The following is a 20,763-nucleotide window of genomic DNA, read 5'->3' on the forward strand; positions in this document are numbered from 1 at the left end:
AAGTCAATCCTATTAGACAGGTGGATATACTTACAATCCCCTTGACCAGCTCATCCTTGCCATCGACTCGCTGCACCCTGAGGATGTGGTAGCAGAAGTCCAGGGCCTCGAAGCGGCGCTGCTGCCCCAGCAGGGCCACGATGGTGCAGCCTGCCCAGTGGAGACCTCCTCCCAATAGTTCTAGAAGATACTTACAATCCCCTTGACCAGCTCGTCTTTGCCATCTACCCGCTGCACCCTGAGGATGTGGTTGCAGAAGTCCAGGGCCTCGAAGCGGCGCTGCTGCCCCAGCACGGCCACGATGGTGCAGCCTGCCCAGTGGAGACCTGCTCCCAATAGTTCTAGAAAATTCTTACAATCCCCTTGACCAGCTCGTCTTTGCCATCTACCCGCTGCACCCTGAGTATGTGGTAGCAGAAGTCCAGGGCCTCGAGGCGGCGCTGCTGCCCCAGCAGGGCCACGATGGTGCAGCCTGCCCAGTGGAGACCTCCTCCCAATAGTTCTAGAAGATACTTACAATCCCCTTGACCAGCTCGTCTTTGCCATCTACCCGCTGCACCCTGAGGATGTGGTAGCAGAAGTCCAGGGCCTCGAAGCGGCGCTGCTGCCCCAGCAGGGCCACGATGGTGCAGCCTGCCCAGTGGAGACCTTCGCCGAACAGTTCCCTGCAAGAAGATTGGGTTAGAAGGATGAAGTAGACTTTCACCTTACTGTCGATGGCGCTTACGCCGCACAGCGTCGCGCGGCATTGTATTTATATCGGAGCATCGTTAATAATGGCGTAAGCGCCGTCGACAATAAGGTCCCTTTTCATAGATAACGTCACAATTTATGCTGTGAGAGAAACAACACGCACAAACTAAAATGAAGATAATGAATTGTAATGACTAAAAGAATGTAAAACTCACTCGACGGTGAACTGTGTGTCGGTGACCGGGATACAATACAGGAATTGGAGAGCCGACCACAGTCTGAAAACAAAATAGTATTTATAAATACTGTACAAAACAATCGAACTTAAAATTTAACCAGATGACTTTCGGAGTAAAAATATAGTTCCTTTTTTTAGCATTAGAAAAAATGTAAACAATCTAGACGTGTCTTTTTATTGAAAAACACTTTTGAAAAACAATTATAAATCATATACGATTATTTACGTTATTTTGCTTTCATAAGTAATAGTTACTGATTTTTAAAAAGCGTTTTTTAATTAAAATACACATCAAGATCGCGTAGTCTTTATCTAATGCTAAAAAAACGAACTATAGGAGTGGTCAAGGGCGATGCGTATAGAACCCTCGTGGACGTCAGCTGCCGCTCCGTTAGCGAGTCGAGGAGCGGCGGCCGCCCTCACGCGGAGGCGTCTCAGCCCCAGGTTAACATAACCGTTAACGTTACCTGTGGAACTCGTTAGTGTCGTCCGCGTGCAGAGGGGCGGCGTGGGGCGCGGCGGGGGGCAGCGGCCAGGCGGGCGCGGCGAGGCAGGCGCGCAGGCGCCGCAGCACCACGGAGAACAGCGACAGCCCGCAGCACAGCCGCTCGCGGGTCAGCAGGTCGCCTTCGCGGGCCAGTTGGCTTTGCTGCACATAACAATGACAGTTAAATTATGACACGTTTTCTCCAACATGTGCGGATAAACATAGAATGGCCGACTAACCAAACTACAGAGCCGAAGAGTCTGTAATAAAAATAAAAATAAATCTTTTATTTCAAACAAAGTCCATATCGACATACCTACATTAAAATTACATAAGATAAAATAGAAATTCAATTAAAAATAAAATACAAATTATTACTAACTATTATTTACACTATTAGCCCCATTCCCCTTACTACCACACAATTAATCCAAATACTTTAATCAATAATAAATGTCATACACAACCTTATTATTATGCTGGGCCATGCAACAATGGTTCACATATGCGCAGTCAAACCTGCTCGCGATCATTTTCAGGATGCTGTTGGAGCTGCCCCTAACACGGCGCACCAGGGATGCGCATGGTTGCATAAAAGCAGTCTACCCGGGCTGTCGCGAACATCCCTGACGCGCTGCAGAATCGAGGCAACCCCATCAGCACTGAACGCTAATAAATGATTTATTTTATTTATTACCTTCGCAGTGCCGTACTTGTCGACGTTCTGCACGATCTGCAGCGCGGCGTACTTGGCCTCCAGCCGCTTTTGCTTCGTCTCGGGCTTCTCTCCCTCTGGAAATGCGTTTATTTATCTTTTCACCACACTTGCTCAAAAAAGATCTTATTTCATGCAGGTGTACTGAAGGGTAAAGGCCTATATTGTTCCCGCGGGAGTTATGGATTGTGAAAAAAAAGATATAACTCCCTAGGGAGTAATAGCTTTCTTTTTTAACTATGTCACTAATTATAAGTAAAATACTTTGTTTAAAGTCAAGGTATAAGGGAGTTTTACTTTTAAAATACCTACTGACGTTTATCATTTAATAATTTTGTTTATGTTTAAAAATATTTAATTTGGTTAATTTAACAGTAGTTTAAAATATTTTGACCATAGAGAAACTAGCAGTACTCATAAATACCGCTACTTGACGCTAGATGTCGACTACGCAATAACTCGCGATTTGGTAAAAAAACTGATGCAAGGAGTTACCCCTCTTTCTTTACAAATTTCTCTATGATTTTGACACAATTTTCAATCGTGGTTGAATGCGAAAGGTGCCTTCTGTGCCTTCGATGCCTAACCTGTCAATAAATGACAATATATATCTGCTTTGGCCGCGCGCGTCAGTTGGCGTCTTTGGCCGGTCGGTCAAAGTGAGAAGCATGTTCTGAGCGTAAAGTGTCATTCTATGGAACTTGCTAACTATGTAAACAAACCGCCATATTGAAATTGTCTATGAATGATGAATTTACTAGTGACTTTTGTTTACATAGTTAGCAAGTTCCATTGAATGACACTTTATGCATTGTATTAAATATGTTGTAGGATGTTAGCTTACCAGCTGTGAAGGGTCTCGGCAGTATGTTCTGGAAGGGCGCCGCATGCAGTAGGTCCGTCACCTCCTCCTGACTCAGCGCCTAAACATACAAAATTGATCAATAAGCGATGAGTCCCAAAATAATGCCGTTGTACAAGTATATGTCGCAGAATTTCTGAGGCCAGGGATACAATATAAAATCCTTGAAATAACTCTGAATTTGCTAAAAGAACGTCTTTGAACTTTTCAAAAAAAAAACTCTGTTTTTAAATTTTTGCTCAAAGGAGCGTGAGTAAATTCTACGGAGTAACACTTATTTCTTAGCGACAAGTGTCAATGTCAAGTTAACTTAGAGCATTTAATAACCGGAGTCGCCTTTAAGAGCTTACCCCTCTGCCGGAAACCTTGCACAATTGTGCAAACTTTTGTATGGAATGACGTTTATCTGCATGGCTATTTGTACGTTACGTACAAATCATGTACAAACAGCCATACACTTGACGTCCCCCCCCCGCAAATATCGGCAGACTGTTTTGTACAGAAAATGACAGCCAAGGCGTCTCGCAGTTACTAAATGCTCTAAACAAGTTAAAGTTTCCAATTAAGGCCACTAGTTAAAAAAATTATGACCCGATATGGATATTTTGGCATATTTGTGCCATTTGCAACCAAAAGGGTACTTACTTATTGTCGCTTGTCAATAAGGTGCTAATTCCATAATGGTTGAATTTGAAATCAACCTTATCGACAACCGACAATATGGTACCTTTTAGTTGAAAACGTCACATTTTCTGTCAGTGTCAACTGTGCGTGGTAGTGCCGTCTCCGTCGCTCCAGTGTCGCCGTCTCACCTGTTCGACGAGCATGCAGAACAGTATGATGTTGCCGAGCTCCCGGAACGCGTGGAACAGCTCCGTGCGCGCGTCGGGGTACTGCACGATATCTATCAACTGTGCGTGGTAGTGCCGTCTCCGTCGCTCCAGTGCCGCCGTCTCACCTGTTCGACGAGCATGCAGAACAGTATGATGTTGCCGAGCTCCCGGAACGCGTGGAACAGTTCCGTGCGCGCGTCGGGGTACTGCACGATATCTATCAACTGTGCGTGGTAGTGCCGTCTCCGTCGCTCCAGTGCCGCCGTCTCACCTGTTCGACGAGCATGCAGAACAGTATGATGTTGCCGAGCTCCCGGAACGCGTGGAACAGCTCCGTGCGCGCGTCGGGGTACTGCACGATATCTATCAACTGTGCGTGGTAGTGCCGTCTCCGTCGCTCCAGTGCCGCCGTCTCACCTGTTCGACGAGCATGCAGAACAGTATGATGTTGCCGAGCTCCCGGAACGCGTGGAACAGCTCCGTGCGCGCGTCGGGGTACTGCACGATATCTATCAACTGTGCGTGGTAGTGCCGTCTCCGTCGCTCCAGTGCCGCCGTCTCACCTGTTCGACGAGCATGCAGAACAGTATGATGTTGCCGAGCTCCCGGAACGCGTGGAACAGTTCCGTGCGCGCGTCGGGGTACTGCACGATATCTATCAACTGTGCGTGGTAGTGCCGTCTCCGTCGCTCCAGTGCCGCCGTCTCACCTGTTCGACGAGCATGCAGAACAGTATGATGTTGCCGAGCTCCCGGAACGCGTGGAACAGTTCCGTGCGCGCGTCGGGGTACTGCACGATATCTGTCAACTGTGCGTGGTAGTGCCGTCTCCGTCGCTCCAGTGCCGCCGTCTCACCTGTTCGACGAGCATGCAGAACAGTATGATGTTGCCGAGCTCCCGGAACGCGTGGAACAGTTCCGTGCGTGCGTCGGGGTACTGCACGATATCTGTCAACTGTGTGTGGTAGTGCCGTCTCCGTCGCTCCAGTGCCGCCGTCTCACCTGTTCGACGAGCATGCAGAACAGTATGATGTTGCCGAGCTCCCGGAACGCGTGGAACAGTTCCGTGCGTGTGTCGGGTTACTGCACGATATCTGTCAACTGTGCGTGGTAGTGCCGTCTCCGTCGCTCCAGTGTCGCCGTCTCACCTGTTCGACGAGCATGCAGAACAGTATGATGTTGCCGAGCTCCCGGAACGCGTGGAACAGTTCCGTGCGCGCGTCGGGGTACTGCACGATATCTGTCAACTGTGCGTGGTAGTGCCGTCTCCGTCGCTCCAGTGTCGCCGTCTCACCTGTTCGACGAGCATGCAGAACAGTATGATGTTGCCGAGCTCCCGGAACGCGTGGAACAGTTCCGTGCGCGCGTCGGGGTACTGCACGATATCTGTCAACTGTGCGTGGTAGTGCCGTCTCCGTCGCTCCAGTGTCGCCGTCTCACCTGTTCGACGAGCATGCAGAACAGTATGATGTTGCCGAGCTCCCGGAACGCGTGGAACAGTTCCGTGCGCGCGTCGGGGTACTGCACGATATCTGTCAACTGTGCGTGGTAGTAGCCCAAGACGCCTGAAACAAATATAGATTATTGTATGTATATATAGGTTGATTTCCGACTCTGTAAATGATCCACATTATCTTAATTTTTCTTATTTTTCAAGTAATAACTTATACTAAGTAATCATGACTTTTGTCATACGCTGTATGGAAAGCGACAAGACGTCACATTGAGTTGGGTGACCAAATTGTATGCAAAAATGTTTTTACAGTACATATGGTCCTACTTTCCCGCACTAGTGCGGGAAACAGGACTTTCCGTGCGTATGTCAAAAGTTTAAAGGGCCATATGTACTGTAAACCGTTGTACGATACACGTGCGAATAGGTAAATCGCAACTCGTGTCCATTTAAAACACTCCCTTCGGTCCTGTTTTAATTTATCGGCACTCGTTTCGAATTTCCTCTTTTCCGCACTTATATCGTAAATAACTATTTTCTATTTATCATCTGAAAAATAATCATCATTATTGGTGATAAACAATAATTAACATCATTTAAGCTCATCTTGGATTTCTGTATGATGTTTTGTTCTCTTGCTCCGCGACACCGAAATCACCCTGTATGTATACATATATATGTACTATGCAGTCTTCTAAAATTTGCTAAAACCTCTCACAGTCAGCCTAAGCCAACTATACACCTACTTTTACGAAACAAAGTGTGGGACCGCCGCAATAAACGTCGTCATTGTCCTACATTTTGAACCTATAGGGTATATTGTATATTGGGTATATTGGGTATATTGGGAACCATCGAGTGCGTCGACTTCTGGCCGAAAGGTGTCGTGTTTCGGAGGTTCCGGGGCAAACTGCCGAATCCGACACAAGAGCAGCCGATGCAACGGAGCCACGCCGTTTTGTCGACTAAATAGTGTTTAGTTTTAAGTTTATAAAATACATATGTATGTTAGTCTGTAAGGTATTTGTAATATGGGCCTTGTTGCCTGAATTAAATTTCTAAATAAATAAATAAATATTGTTATCCTGTAGGTTCAAAAGGTAGGTAGGTGAGTGTGTTGTTGTGTTGTTTAGGGGGTGTTGGGATTGTGTTACGGTTAGCGGTGTTGTTGAGTGTGGGCGTGTTGTTGTGTGGGGTGTGTTGTGTTGTTGGGTTGTTGTTACCGTTGGAGCCGTAGTCGTATCTCGGCAGCTTGCAGTGTCTTGGCATGGCGGCGTGCAGCGCGCGCGTGAACTGCGCCAGCGAGCCGTGCAGCAGCCCGCGCGCCACGCCCAGCAGCTCCGACACCACCACGGCCACGCCCTGGTAGCCCAGCAGCCGCACCAGCGCGTGCAGGTGCTGCGTGCCCACGAACCCTGGTAAAAGAAAATATATAGATAAGTAGATATAGATCAGGATATAGGGAAAAAAGTTGATAAACAAGACCAAATGCGGATAGTTCGAAAAACTCGCGCGGCTAGAAGATGTTGATGTCAACTTTAGCCAGTCTTCTCCGAGACCACGGGGACAACGCCGTCCTCGAAACGTCGGAGGTAAATTTAAAACATAATTTTACGCGATTTAAGTCCCGTCGTTGTGAATAATAAGGATATAGGGATATGCGGACTGAGCGTGACTTAGGCGGGCGAGCAAAGCGAGACCGTTTAGTACAACAAAGCTAGCAATTCATATTTCGATCGGATTATTTTTATTAATTGGAACAAAAGTACAATTATAAATGTTGACAAACTTTTACCAAACCGTAAGTTTCAAAATTCAAATCTAACAGTAAAACCTCAAGGAAGTTTTTTGTAGGGACCGAATACCGGTATATTTTTCATACAAATTAACCGGTATTCAATTTCGTTATCAGGGTTGTTCATGTATATTTTTGCATATAATTTAGCTAATCTGTTCAATCATTACCCTTACTTCAATACTATTCTATAATATCAAAACAATGTAAATTCTTTTTTTTAGAACACAAACAGTCACATAATACAAATGGATTTGTAGTACAATGTAGTGTACTTAAAATACTTAAGAAAACAGGCTGGAGGTTCATTATTAAGTAAAAAAATGTTAACATACATAATGTTACGTCTAGTGCCTAGTTCGTAGTAGGTATTGTGAACCCAGGAGATCTAGACTGCTGAATGAAACGATAGCGGACTGTAACACTATTTTAATTGCAATACATTACAAAATAATCTTAATTTATTTTGACGCGACGCGATATATGTGCGTTTCGCGAGCCGTTATTTTTGCTTCTGAGTGTCCCCCCGCGGGCCGGCCCCCGGGCCCGTCGCCGGCTAACCTGTCCGGTGACGTGACGGTGGACGTCATCGTAGTTGCTGTGGCTAATTTGATGCGGAGGCGGGTTTGTCGCCTACACATAATAACCGCAGAAAGATAATGAAAACATGAGCCATACCTACTTAAATTCTATCTACCAGTCTATGATATATTTTAATTTTTAGTAATCCCGGTAGCGGTCCCTGGTTTTTTGTCTGACGAAAATTCAGACTCAGAGAGGTAAGGGGTTGAACAAAGTTTCAGCAGTAGAAGTTACCTGCGTACTGCGCAGAGTAAGCCAGGCTGAGCTGTTTGGTGCCCCACAGCAGAGCGTGCCCATACTGCTGCGGCCGCTCCCGCTGCACGTTGTTACAGCAGTACTAGTTACCTGCGTACTGCGCGTACTGCGCATAGAAAGCCAGGCTGAGCTGTTTGGAGCCCCACAGCAGAGCGTGGCCATACTGCTGCGGCTGCTCCCGCCGCACGTTGTTACAGCAGTACTAGTTACCTGCGTACTGCGCATACTGCGCAGAGTAAGCCACTGCTGCGGCCGCTCCCGCTGCACGTTGTTACAGCAGTAGTAGTTACCTGCGTATTGCGCGTACTGCGCAGAGTAAGCCAGGCTGAGCTGTTTGGAGCCCCACAGCAGAGCGTGGCCATACTGCTGCGGCCGCTCCCGCTGCACGTTGTTACAGCAGTACTAGTTACCTGCGTACTGCGCGTACTGCGCAGAGTAAGCCAGGCTGAGCTGTTTGGAGCCCCACAGCAGAGCGTGGCCATACTGCTGCGGCCGCTCCCGCTGCACGTTGGCTGCGAACTGTATGCCGCGGCATTTCACGAACCTGAGGGTTTCAATAATGCTGATTAATAGATAAACACACAGTATAGGGACCGTGCGCGTTGGAGGGTCTGCCATATTGTGGTCTGAATCAGAAACATATGTGCACATGTACATTGCCAAAGCAAGTGCTACCATCTACCGTTCTCGTCGGTACGTTTCCTTGTACATAGTAGGTTCTGCCATCTTGTGGGCAACATCGGAAGCATAAACGACACATCGCCTCGCGCCAAAAATGTGACGGCTCCTATGCTGCCCCCTATAGTTCATGCTCGGGGCCTATAAGCAAAATTATTTATACACCGACCCGCCTTGAATGGAATTACCTCACCCAACGTCATATTGAATAGAGATTGACAGAATCTCAGTTCGATTAGCAATGCAATCACCGTGCGTTTTGCCATGGTTACGTCAAAATAGGTGGCTTTTCATCAGAGAAGCGTCCTGATGCACTTGGCGCAATACCTATATTATCAAAGTCGATGGTATTTCTAAGAAATTTCTTAGGTAAGGCAATGGGATTTTAAGTTAGGGCATTGCCCCATAATGCTTCCTTATTTCTTAGGTTCATAATGACCCCCCCCCCCCCCCCTAGCTACGGCCCTGCAGTGGCCACATTGTAGCAGTAAATGGCAGTAGGTCGTAGTTGAGCTCCCAGAACACGTGGAGAGTGACCCGGTCGTAGGGGGCTAGTACTCCGTGGTCACTCTCGCGCAGGATGCTCTAAGTCATCAGATATAAGTCAAGGCATCGAGTAGACTTAGGTACTGACCTGTCAGTGGCCGCGTTGTAGCAGTAAATGGCAGTAGGTCGTAGTTGAGCTCCCAGAGCACGTGGAGAGTGACCCGGCCGTAGGGGGCTAGTACTCCGTGGTCACTCTCGCGGAGGATGCTCTAAGTCATCCGATATAAGTCAAGGCATCGAGTACACTCGGGTACTGACCTGTCAGTGGCCGCGTTGTAGCAGTAATTGGGCAGCAGGTCGTAGTTGAGCTCCCAGAACACGTGGAGAGTGACCCGGCCGTAGGGGGCTAGTACTCCGTGGTCACTCTCGCGGAGGATGCTCTAAGTCATCAGATATAAGTCAAGGCATCGAGTACACTCGGGTACTGACCTGTCAGTGGCCGCGTTCTAGCAGTAATTCGGCAGCAGATCGTAGTTGAGCTCCCAGAACACGTGGAGAGTGACCCGGCCGTAGGGGGCTAGTACTCCGTGGTCACTCTCGCGGAGGATGCTCTAAGTCATCAGATATAAGTCAAGGCATCGAGTACACTCGGGTACTGACCTGTCAGTGGCCGCGTTCTAGCAGTAATTCGGCAGCAGATCGTAGTTGAGCTCCCAGAACACGTGGAGAGTGACCCGGCCGTAGGGGGCTAGTACTCCGTGGTCACTCTCGCGGAGGATGCTCTAAGTCATCAGATATAAGTCAAGGCATCGAGTACAGTCGGGTACTGACCTGTCAGTGGCCGCGTTGTAGCAGTAATTCGGCAGTAGGTCGTAGTTGAGCTCCCAGAACACGTGGAGAGTGACCCGGCCGTAGGGGGCTAGTACTCCGTGGTCACTCTCGCGGAGGATGCTCTCGAAGTCATCAGATATAAGTCAAGGCATCGAGTACAGTCGGGTACTGACCTGTCAGTGGCCGCGTTGTAGCAGTAATTCGGCAGTAGGTCGTAGTTGAGCTCCCAGAACACGTGGAGAGTGACCCGGCCGTAGGGGGCTAGTACTCCGTGGTCACTCTCGCGGAGGATGCTCTAAGTCATCAGATATAAGTCAAGGCATCGAGTACAGTCGGGTACTGACCTGTCAGTGGCCGCGTTGTAGCAGTAATTCGGCAGTAGGTCGTAGTTGAGCTCCCAGAACACGTGGAGAGTGACCCGGCCGTAGGGGGCTAGTACTCCGTGGTCACTCTCGCGGAGGATGCTCTCGAAGTCATCAGATATAAGTCAAGGCATCGAGTACAGTCGGGTACTGACCTGTCAGTGGCCGCGTTGTAGCAGTAATTCGGCAGTAGGTCGTAGTTGAGCTCCCAGAACACGTGGAGAGTGACCCGGCCGTAGGGGGCTAGTACTCCGTGGTCACTCTCGCGGAGGATGCTCTAAGTCATCCGATATAAGTCAAGGCATCGAGTACAGTCGGGTACTGACCTGTCAGTGGCCGCGTTGTAGCAGTAATTCGGCAGTAGGTCGTAGTTGAGCTCCCAGAACACGTGGAGAGTGACCCGGCCGTAGGGCGCTAGTACTCCGTGGTCACTTTCGCGGAGGATGCTCTCGAAGTCGTCGAGGGCCAGGTAGCGGCTGAGGAGCTTGTGGCAGAGGCGGTTCACGGCTATGAGGCCCTCCAGTTCCTGGTAAACAATGGGACTGTCAATACTCTGGCACAGCGAGAAGCGCTGGTAGCTTAGCAGCAAAGAGAATTTGAAATAGAGAGTTACTGTCATGGTAAATTATGTAGCTACAGTACATTTACTGCCGACAGACGATTAAAACTGCTAGAACGCCATTTGACTTTGATCATTATTATTTCACTGATTCGTGTTAACTTGTTAATATTGATATTAACGCCATCTACTCGAGAGAAGGCTGAAGAATGAAGAGAAAGATTGCACCATACGTTTGGCCTATAGTCGAGTAGATGGCGTTAATATCAATATTTAATAAGTTAACACATATCAGTGAAAGAATAAGGATCAAAGTTCTCTTCAAGAACGCCATTTGGTTCTAACAGTTTCATTTTCTGTCGAAAGATGGCAGTAAATTTACAGTGGCTACATAATTTACTTTAACAATCCGTCTCTATACAATCTATTCTATTTGTTAGCGGTACGACCGTGCGACTTTCAATCCGGTGGTCGCGGGTTCAAACCCCGATCCCGACCCCGAAATCTCATTTGATATTTTTCGTAAAACGTGTCTAGTTTGTCTGGTTTTAATTTTAAACTAATTAACACAAAAGTTGTGGCCAGAAAACCGGTTTTTTAGCCTAAAATTGTTCAACTTTGATGACAAATATCTCGAAGACACATGAACTTTGAAGTAAATATGGGATACTATATTGCTTAAAGCCGTTGCTGTTAATATAATAAGAATAAGCTACAAAAAACATTAGAAAACTAAGGGATTCAGATCGAAGGTCATTGGCGTGGGGAAGCCCCTTAACTATAGTATGTTTAACATAAAGCGCTGGTATTTTGTACGAAATATCATTTGATATTTACCAGTCGCTTTTCGGTGTAGGAAAACATCGTGAGGAAACCGGACTAATCCCAATAAGGCCTAGTTTCCCCTCTGGGTTGGAAGGTCATATGGCAGTCGCATTCGTAAATCTAGTGCCTACGTCAATTGTTGGGATTAGTTGTCAAGCGGACCCCAGGCTCCCGTGAGCCGTGGCAAAATGCCGGGACAACGTGAGGAAGAAGAAATAGTAATAAGTGAACTTACCACGACACCCGTGATGTCGCCGGCTTCGAACTTGGCCACCGCCGCGTCCAGGGCCCGGTGCATGTCCGCGTTGATCCGCTGGGCCACCTGATCACATGAACACGTTATAGTGTAAAAAGTAACAGTGGACCGACGCTTTAAGTTGCGTAAATGCCGATACTAGGGGTGCGAAACTCCTCCCTTTGGGCAAACTCGGCTCTGTTCGGCTCAGCATTGCTCCGAGCAATTATTAGGGTTGACACAACTTGACGTCCCTTTGCGTGCACGACCACAGACAAGATAGTGGCTTGAATTTTGACAACCCTAAATAGCGGAAAGGGATAGTGCCATATATTAGAAAGGGACAGCATGATTCGACCTTGAACCGCTGTCAAACTTCGGTTTTGTAGGAAGTTTTCTTTCTGTACGGTAGTACTATTATTTATTCTGTAATCACAGTAAGGTTGTCACAGACTTTTACACACCAACACAAACATACAAAACATTTCAAATAAGGCACGCTAGCCCTGTAAGTAGTACCGAGCTACAAGCTACTAACAAGCTCGGGTGCGCGCGGGGTACAATCTATGTTTGAATTATTTGCTCGTATAGGGCCCACCCGGTATAATGTGCGAATTTCTCTTCTCAAGACTAAGCGCGCCGAACTTAACGTCAGACGGAGGGATGCTGTCTTGCAGCAACTGTGGTGAATACAATAAAAAATGTTTACCTTTAAAAGCAGATATTAGAGCTAAATAAAATTAGAATGATGGTGGCGACTTCGAGCAACACCGGCTTCCGACACGTCGGAAGGGAGGAGCCCAAGCGACATCTTACCGTACAAATCGTTCTGCCATTTTTTGCCGGAGGAAACGTGCACACAGTCGCACTTCTCACACACTTACATACAAAATCCAATCTATAATGAGTACACAAATACATAGAAAACGACACACGTCAAAGACAAATCTTGCATCGATTTCTTTTTGTGTACGTATGAGTCACAACACGCACTGCGTTAAGCCGCGTCTCGATATCGGCGATATCGCGCGGAAAACTATCGAACCCATCGCCATTGCGCGGCAGCCGCGCGCAATGGGTACCGGGCTGCCGCGCGAGCCAAGTCGATCATTGGCGCGCGAGCCACGCCCCGCGCATAGAACCATTTACTGTCGGTTTTTGGGCGCGCGGCAAAGGAGTGTTCGCGCGCAGTTGGGACGGATGTGTATATATTTCAGTTGGCTCGTGCAGCCGCAGAAATAGATAATAAAAAGTGTCGTACTTTAATTAAATTATACGGCACTAAACACGGCAGGAAAAGTAGTGATTAACACTACAGATCATTAAGAAGTATTGCATGGAATCGCTTGCCGCGCGCGGCTGCTGCGCTATAGTTCAAGATGGTGCCAAAAATGACTCGCGAGCCAAAATACAGATTTGCCGCGGTCGAACAATACTCGCGCGGCCGCCGCGCGATATCGAGACACGCCTTTAGTTGTGTGCATGCCCAGTTGGGCATGTGCTTCGGCAGAGGGGAAATAGTGCGAATGCTGACGCCCTTCCCGGTGTTGTCCTAAGAATGGCGACTTACCAAGGCGCTGAGCGCGACGTGGCGGCCGAGCAGCGCGACGTGGCGCTGGCGCAGCAGCGAGGCGTAGCGCCCCGCCGCCGGGCCCGCCGGCGCGCCGCGCGCCATGCACTCCGCGCGGTACCGCTTGTCCAGGAGCATACTGCAATAAAGGCTCAATCAGTTACCACCGCATTCATAAAACTTTACGGGCCTGATTTACTTCAATTATGATAATATCCCTTTCTTACAAATACATAAGTCAAAATGACAGATAAAGACAATCGATTATTAGCTAATTCGAGCCAGTAACGCGTTTACAATAACGCCATTGGGAGATGCAAAAAATTCAGCTTTTTATATTATTAAAATGAAAAAGACTAATTTAAAACCAATGACGTGTATTCTGTACATTGTAGTGATTCTCCACTGGTATTACACTACTTAAATCCACTTTCCCCGTTTATAACAACACGCAGGTACACGAACAGCTTGTACACGAACTGGTCGAATCACAGGTTCACCTCCGCCATCGTACAGGACAGTTAGCGGAACACAGCGCGTATTGTGTAGCACTTGTAGCATCACTCGGGACGGGGTGTGCCTGTGGGTATGGCTACCTGGCCGCGAGCTGCTTGTAGTGCGCGTACACCTGCTCGGACAGCTTGTACACGAACTGGTCGAAGCACAGGTTCACCTCCGCCTCCATCGTACAGGGCAGTTAGCAGAACACAGCACGTATTATGTAGCACTTGCAGTATCACTCGGGACGGGGTGTGCCTGTGGGTATGGTTACCTGGCCGCGAGCTGCTTGTAGTGCGCGTACACCTGCTCGGACAGCTTGTACACGAACTGGTCGAAGCACAGGTTCACCTCCGCCTCCATCGTACAGGGCAGTTAGCAGAACACAGCACGTATTATGTAGCACTTGCAGTATCACTCGGGACGGGGTGTGCCTGTGGGTATGGTTACCTGGCCGCGAGCTGCTTGTAGTGCGCGTACACCTGCTCGGACAGCTTGTACACGAACTGGTCGAAGTACAGGTTCACCTCCGCCTCCATCGTACAGGGCAGTTAGCGGAACACAGCACGTATTATGTATAGGTTATAGGTTATAGGTTTTCGCGGGCTTGGTTTCCGCAACTCGACGTCATAATATCGCGCCTATTTTGCGTAATGGGTTGGCGGCACTATTCCTGCCAACCCAACTCTACCAAGAAGCCTAGCAGACCCTTGACGTTGCCGACGACTTCTGGGAGAGACCCCGGTGAGCCGAGGTGTTGTGCCCGGTATTTTGCCACCCCTGGGCATTCAAGAATGACGTGGGCGGCTGTCTCCTCTGCCTCCATGCACGCTCTGCAGAGGGGGCTATCTGTAACACGTAGGGTTAGTAGGTGCTTGTTAAATGAGGCGTGTCCAGTTATTGCCCCGGCTATAAGCCGGAGCTGTGGTCTCTTCAGCTGTCGAAGTCTCCGCGACAGATTGGGGTTGAGTGTCGGGAGGGCTTCCTTTGCCTGCCTGCAGGTGCCTAGGTTAGACCAGTATTGTTGGTGTTTTACCTTGGTGTTGTGTCGCAGCGTGTTCTGGAGCCAGGCATATGGCAGAGGTAGGATTGGCTCAGGTCCTGCCACCTTCAGTTCCGAACCACCTCTCGCCAAGATGTCGGCTGCATCGTTACCTCGTGAGTTGCTGTGTCCTTTGATCCACTGCAGAGTTACGCCATTGGTGGTACATACCTCTGACAGAGCTTTGTGACATTCGTAAATTAGCCCTGAAGTGAGAGTATAACTTTGTAGAGCTTGTAGTACTGATCGACTATCAGAGAGTATGCGGATGGGGTAGTCCATTACTTCCCTTGAGACGATTGCGTGTGCTGCCATTATAATGCCCATACATTCCGCCTGGAAGACTGTGTTATGGGCACCAAGTGGTGTCGAGATGTGTATGTTTAGGTCCTCTGAGAAAACCCCAGCGCCAGTGCCTGACCTTGTTTTTGATCCGTCCGTGAAGATTCTCAGCTCCCTTGGGTTGAGTCCTTCATGGGGTTCTTCGTGTACTTGTATTTTGTATTTCTTGTCGAAGACGAACTGCTTGGGTATCCTGTCAGTCACCGCTTCTATAAGCGGTTCCTTACCTATGGCCTCGTAGAGGATTTCGGTGTGTGGCACCCTAGGCGGTCTCCAGAGATTAGATTTTTTTAGACGTACCGCCGCAGCCAGCGCTTCTTGTTGTATAAAGAGGTGCAGCGGCGGGAGGCCCAGTGAGGCTTCCAGGGCCGCGGTTGGTGTTATCCTCATGCAGCCCGTTGTCGCCATACAGGCCAACCTCTGGAGTCGTTGTAGTCTAGCCTCCACAATGGATAGTTTGCTGCGTGGCCACCATACTATCGCACCGTAGCTTATTATTGGTCTTATCACTGCCTGGTAAAGCCATAGAGTTAGCCTGGGAGTTAATCCCCAGGTTCTACCCACCATCCTACGACATTGCCAGAACGCGACTGTAGCCTTATCAATTTTGCCATTTAGGTGATTACTCCAATTCAGTTTGTTGTCAAGTATTACCCGTTAGTATCACTATGTCGTCAGCATAGCCGATTGTGTAGTAGTGATTGTTGTTTAATGTTGTTATGAGGTCGTTCACCACTAGGTTCCATAAGAGTGGCGATAGAACTCCCCCTTGGGGGCATCCCTTCGCCACTAATGCCTGCTGTGTCTCGCCAGTCCCAAGTTTTATGACCCTCTGGCTCAACATGTTGTTTATCCATTTGGTCATAACTGCATTCGCACCGTGTCTTACCAGTGCTGCTGCAATGCTGCTGAACCTAGTCCTGTCGAAGGCTCCTTCTATGTCTATAAAGGTTCCTAAGCACATGGACCTGTTTTTAATCGCTACCTCAATTTTGCTTACCACTGCATGAAGTGCCGATTCTGTAGACTTGCCAGGGCTGCACGTATTATGTAGCACTTGCAGTATCACTCGGGACGGGGTGTGCCTGTGGGTATGGTTACCTGGCCGCGAGCTGCTTGTAGTGCGCGTACACCTGCTCGGACAGCTTGTACACGAACTGGTCGAAGCACAGGTTCACCTCCGCCTCCATCGTACAGGACAGTTAGCTGAACACAGCACGTATTGTGTAGCACTTGTAGTATCAATCGGGACGGGGTGTGCCTGTGGGTATGGTTACCTGGCCGCGAGCTGCTTGTAGTGCGCGTACACCTGCTCGGACAACTTGTACACGAACTGGTCGAAGCACAGGTTCACCTCCGCTTCTACTTCGTCGTATAGGAACTGTTTGCGGAACACGGTCAGCGCGTATTGGGCCGAGTCGTTGTAAAGATCGAGCGGGTAGAGCACGTATCTGTAGACAAAAAAAAGTTTTAGTCGATTTCAGGTTTAGTTTTACAGTTGTATATGTGAATATACTCTGGCCCCACTATGTCAGTAGAAAAAGGCGCGAAATTCAAATTTTCTATGGGAGGACAATATATTCTTAAATTTGCCGCCCTTTTCTGCTGACGCAAATGGCTCGCCAAACTATATGAATGCGTTAGGACGCAATTTCTATATAATTTCATAAATGGCCGTGCGCTTTTAGGGCCACCCCACACTAGCATCTTTTCAGCGGCGTCTAGCCAGCGCTATGGAAAATGGCGTCGCTGCGCAGTTGCGCCAACGTGGCGTCGAGCAGCAGCTATAGAGTTGACTAGACGCCGACGCTCGGGAGACGCTAGTGTGGGGTCTCTCTTAGACACTAAAACATTTCTTAGTAGAATTCAAAGGCTGTTTTTTCCAGAGAATTTTATTTTATTTTAGAACCTCGAGTTCAGAGCGTTTAGCCGAGGTTCGCATCAGTGCGAGGCCGAAGGCCTAGAACATCAGATCACGGCGATGCTTTATGTGCAAAGCTGATGGCCGAGCCGCATGAGGACTTAAATCAAACGAGGACCGACTGCAAATGAACTGTATATGCGGTACTTTGACTGTTGTTCAGTGTGAGGTCGATGCTTTATGTGCGCAGCTAACGGCCGAGCCACATGAGGACTTAAATCAGGAGAGGGCTGACTGGAAATGAACTACATTTTATTTGATGTTGGACTCACTCCATCATGGCAGGTTCCTTGCTGCGCAGGACGTGGTCAGTCAGGATCCAGGGCATGGACATCTCGATCGGGAACTGGATCCGCTTCTCCATGGTGATCAAGTCGTTGCACTCCTCGTTGTGCTGGTGGCGGACCATGCATTTCTGGAAGGAACATGTTTACATTATTTAATGCAAAATTATTTTGCTTTTTAGAGCACCGTACAAAACTTTGTTCACGGTGCTCTTATGGGATCACTACGGTCTTGCAAATCGGTTAAATGCGTTTTTCTCAAAGACCGTTTGATGTAGGTACCTACTCAATATTTTTTGGTTTTGTTGTTATTTTTTATTGCTTATTTATATAAGTTATTATTTCCCTAGTCCTATATTTTATGTTAGGAAGGACGCGAATGACAAAATGACACACGATCTGTCGTGTGGAATATGGAAGAAAGTTGGATAGAAGCAGGTTATTTTGTTCTGTAAAATAAATAGTCATAAAACATTTAGTTGTGTTGCATGCAGTGTAAGATAAACACTTATTTTTATGCAAGATATTTTTAGAAGGTCGACATATTTTTTTAATATCAGTCAAATAGTGACACCGCTATCTAAAATACTAAATAATCGCCTTACACAGCAATGTTTATAAACATAGAGTGTAAGTGTTAAATACAGCGACGGAAGTTATTCTAGTTCGTTGGTTAAATATTTATTTGTCACTGTGTATATATTTCGTTTATAAGTGTTAAAGGTTAACAGTGAGATCATAACATTTGTGGGCTACCGAAATCTTCACTCATTCAGTGCCTGTTTTCTAGTTCAGACGTGCAACTCACAATTTGCAATGCATCCTACAAAATATCATTTACTACTTTAACTTCACATTTTTATCATCAGTATCATCACTCATCAGCGATGGTGGTTACTCGCTTTGAATTAATGAAAACATTTATTTTCAGGCAACTATTGGCCCATAGATAAATACCTTAAAACTAGCATACATATTATTACAAAATATATCTTAAAACTAAAAACACAATTATGGCTGCGATGCAGTTCGCAACCCCGCAGTGTCAGGGAGCCGGCCGCGCTTTACCGCAAGTAAGTTACTATATCTCCTCGTAAATATAGACGGTATAAGCAAGGTGACATTTTGACAAGGATCTGGTTTTACTTAAGGTCTCTGCCCACTACATCGTATCATACCATGACTGTATTATGAACGTATCGGGCACGGAATGTAACGCGACACGGACTACTATGCCCACTAGAACGTGTCCACGTCGTTTCATGTTTCATATCCGTGCATAACTGGTTTAGTGCCCGTCGTAACCGCGTATCATCCCCATAGCATCCGCCTATAATCCCCATAGCATCCGCGTTTCATCCCCTTAGTACCCGCGTTTTATTCGCGAGAGCAAGACTCGTCAGAAAGAACGACCGAATAGTTATCAGACTGGCAAGAGCGAGCAAGAAATATGGCAACGCGTTTATAACGGGCTTAGAACGGTCACCATACGCGGTTATAACCCGTACGCCCACCGTTTCACCGCCTGCACGCACCGTTCTGGCAACGTTGCGTGCCGTGCACGGAGCGTTTCGGCACCGACAAAATATCCTCGCCGACAATTTTTGACGGTCCGTGCATGGCACGCGACGGGTATGGTCGGTGACGGAACGGGCTAGTGAGCATAGTCTCATACTTTTTAATACAAAGAATTTTTTTTTGCCTGAATCGTTCCTACTACGGTCATGGTATGGTGTAGTGGGCAGAGACCTTTAATACTCGTACTTCAGGACCGACTGTTGTAGATATTTACTGCAATATGTTAACAATATTGTGTAGATATTTAAAGCATTATGTTTATAATTATTTTTTAACAAAGCAATATGAATTGAAGTACTTATACCGTTTAATATTCTTTGAAACTTTACACGCTATTTTTGTTGTGCATCCCTCATCATGAGACCCGTACGTAGGAAAGCCGAATTCAAATGCTAATTCTAATTAATCTGTAATTTTATTTCGGTAAAATGTAGTTGTAAAGTTGTAGGTGAGTTTTATACAGGGTGATTCAGGAGACGTGAGCAAGACTAACACTGCGCATTTCGTAAATTATAAGCAACTGTTTCGTATCAGTATTAGTGAGGTTAACGTTAATTTTCTAGTTGTGTTGAAAAAAAAAGTTATTAATTTATTTACGACATGCATGGTCACCCTAAAATTAGAATGCTAAACTACCGATATTCTGTGTCAAATTGAATGTCATCACTGTCATCACGGTCTGGTTACTTTTGAAAATTCGTATCTCACTCAAGTTGTCGCCTGACAGTTTATTTTCTTCGTAATCAAAATGCTGTCATTACGGTTAAACAGGTTTTATGTTTAGGTCGGTCTTGTAGGGTGACCATGATTGTACATAATTAAATTTGCCCTCACCAAAAAGTTAAAAAAATGGGAAGTGTGGTTGTTTCACCTAAATACGACGGTGATCGATTAATTATCAGTTGCTGAGTGTGCAGGATTAGTCCTGCTCACGTCTCATGAATCACCCTGTATATTATATAATGTGTTGCAGGCCCTTCAGTCGTAGCGTTGGCGCTGCTGTTGACGCTACTCCCGTCCACCACCAGCGACCGCGCCACATGGCAACACTGCAAACACGTCTGGGACGGCCGCGGACGCATCCTCGAACCCACCCGAGATGACGACGTCACACTACTCAACTTAGAGAAATGCAATATCACTAAACTAGCACCAGACGATTTTAACACCACAGTTCCAAACCTAGAGCAAATATATTTAAGTTACAATAACTTAAGAGATAGACGCAGCGGTTTTCACTCCAGTCTCTCATGTGAACTATATTTTTTTAACAAATAATAAGCTCCGTAATATACCTGTTTTCGGTGCATATTCACTATTTCCTAGTCTAGTAGAATAACATCAATTAATAGCAGGACTTTCTCAGCTGGCGTGGAATTGGAGGATTTATATTTAACTTATAATCAAATTTAGTATATTTCCCCAGACGTGTTTAAATCTTTAATCAACTTAGAAAGTTTTTATTTAAGTGATAATAAATTAACGAGTATATCAGACTCTTTATTCAAAGTGAAATCTTTAAAGATCATCTGGTTGGATAATAATTTGATAAGTTATATATCTCCTAACGCTTTTAGTGACCTTTTTCAGTTGCTACTTGATAGTAATCGTTTAACTTTTCTCCCAAATAACTTTGCGTC

General features: G+C 47.0%; 1 protein-coding gene across 1 annotated transcript in view; it reads right to left on the reverse strand.

Annotated features, from left to right (window-relative positions):
* The window catches only part of LOC134802475 (cytoplasmic FMR1-interacting protein), a 99,317-nt gene that overhangs the window by 1,555 nt on the left and 76,999 nt on the right, over positions 1 to 20,763 (reverse strand). Inside the window, exons 16-28 of the mRNA XM_063775153.1 lie at positions 17,534 to 17,676; positions 16,618 to 16,791; positions 13,459 to 13,597; positions 11,889 to 11,975; positions 10,596 to 10,795; positions 8,323 to 8,456; positions 6,504 to 6,695; positions 5,268 to 5,392; positions 2,978 to 3,056; positions 2,116 to 2,210; positions 1,399 to 1,580; positions 909 to 971; positions 518 to 665 (exon numbers count right to left, since the gene is read on the reverse strand). Coding sequence (XP_063631223.1) covers positions 518 to 665; positions 909 to 971; positions 1,399 to 1,580; positions 2,116 to 2,210; positions 2,978 to 3,056; positions 5,268 to 5,392; positions 6,504 to 6,695; positions 8,323 to 8,456; positions 10,596 to 10,795; positions 11,889 to 11,975; positions 13,459 to 13,597; positions 16,618 to 16,791; positions 17,534 to 17,676 — 1,761 coding nt within the window. The remainder of the gene's footprint in view (positions 1 to 517; positions 666 to 908; positions 972 to 1,398; positions 1,581 to 2,115; positions 2,211 to 2,977; positions 3,057 to 5,267; positions 5,393 to 6,503; positions 6,696 to 8,322; positions 8,457 to 10,595; positions 10,796 to 11,888; positions 11,976 to 13,458; positions 13,598 to 16,617; positions 16,792 to 17,533; positions 17,677 to 20,763) is intronic.

This window comes from Cydia splendana, chromosome 24 (assembly GCF_910591565.1).
Source record: "Cydia splendana chromosome 24, ilCydSple1.2, whole genome shotgun sequence".
Lineage (NCBI taxonomy): Eukaryota > Metazoa > Arthropoda > Insecta > Lepidoptera > Tortricidae > Cydia > Cydia splendana.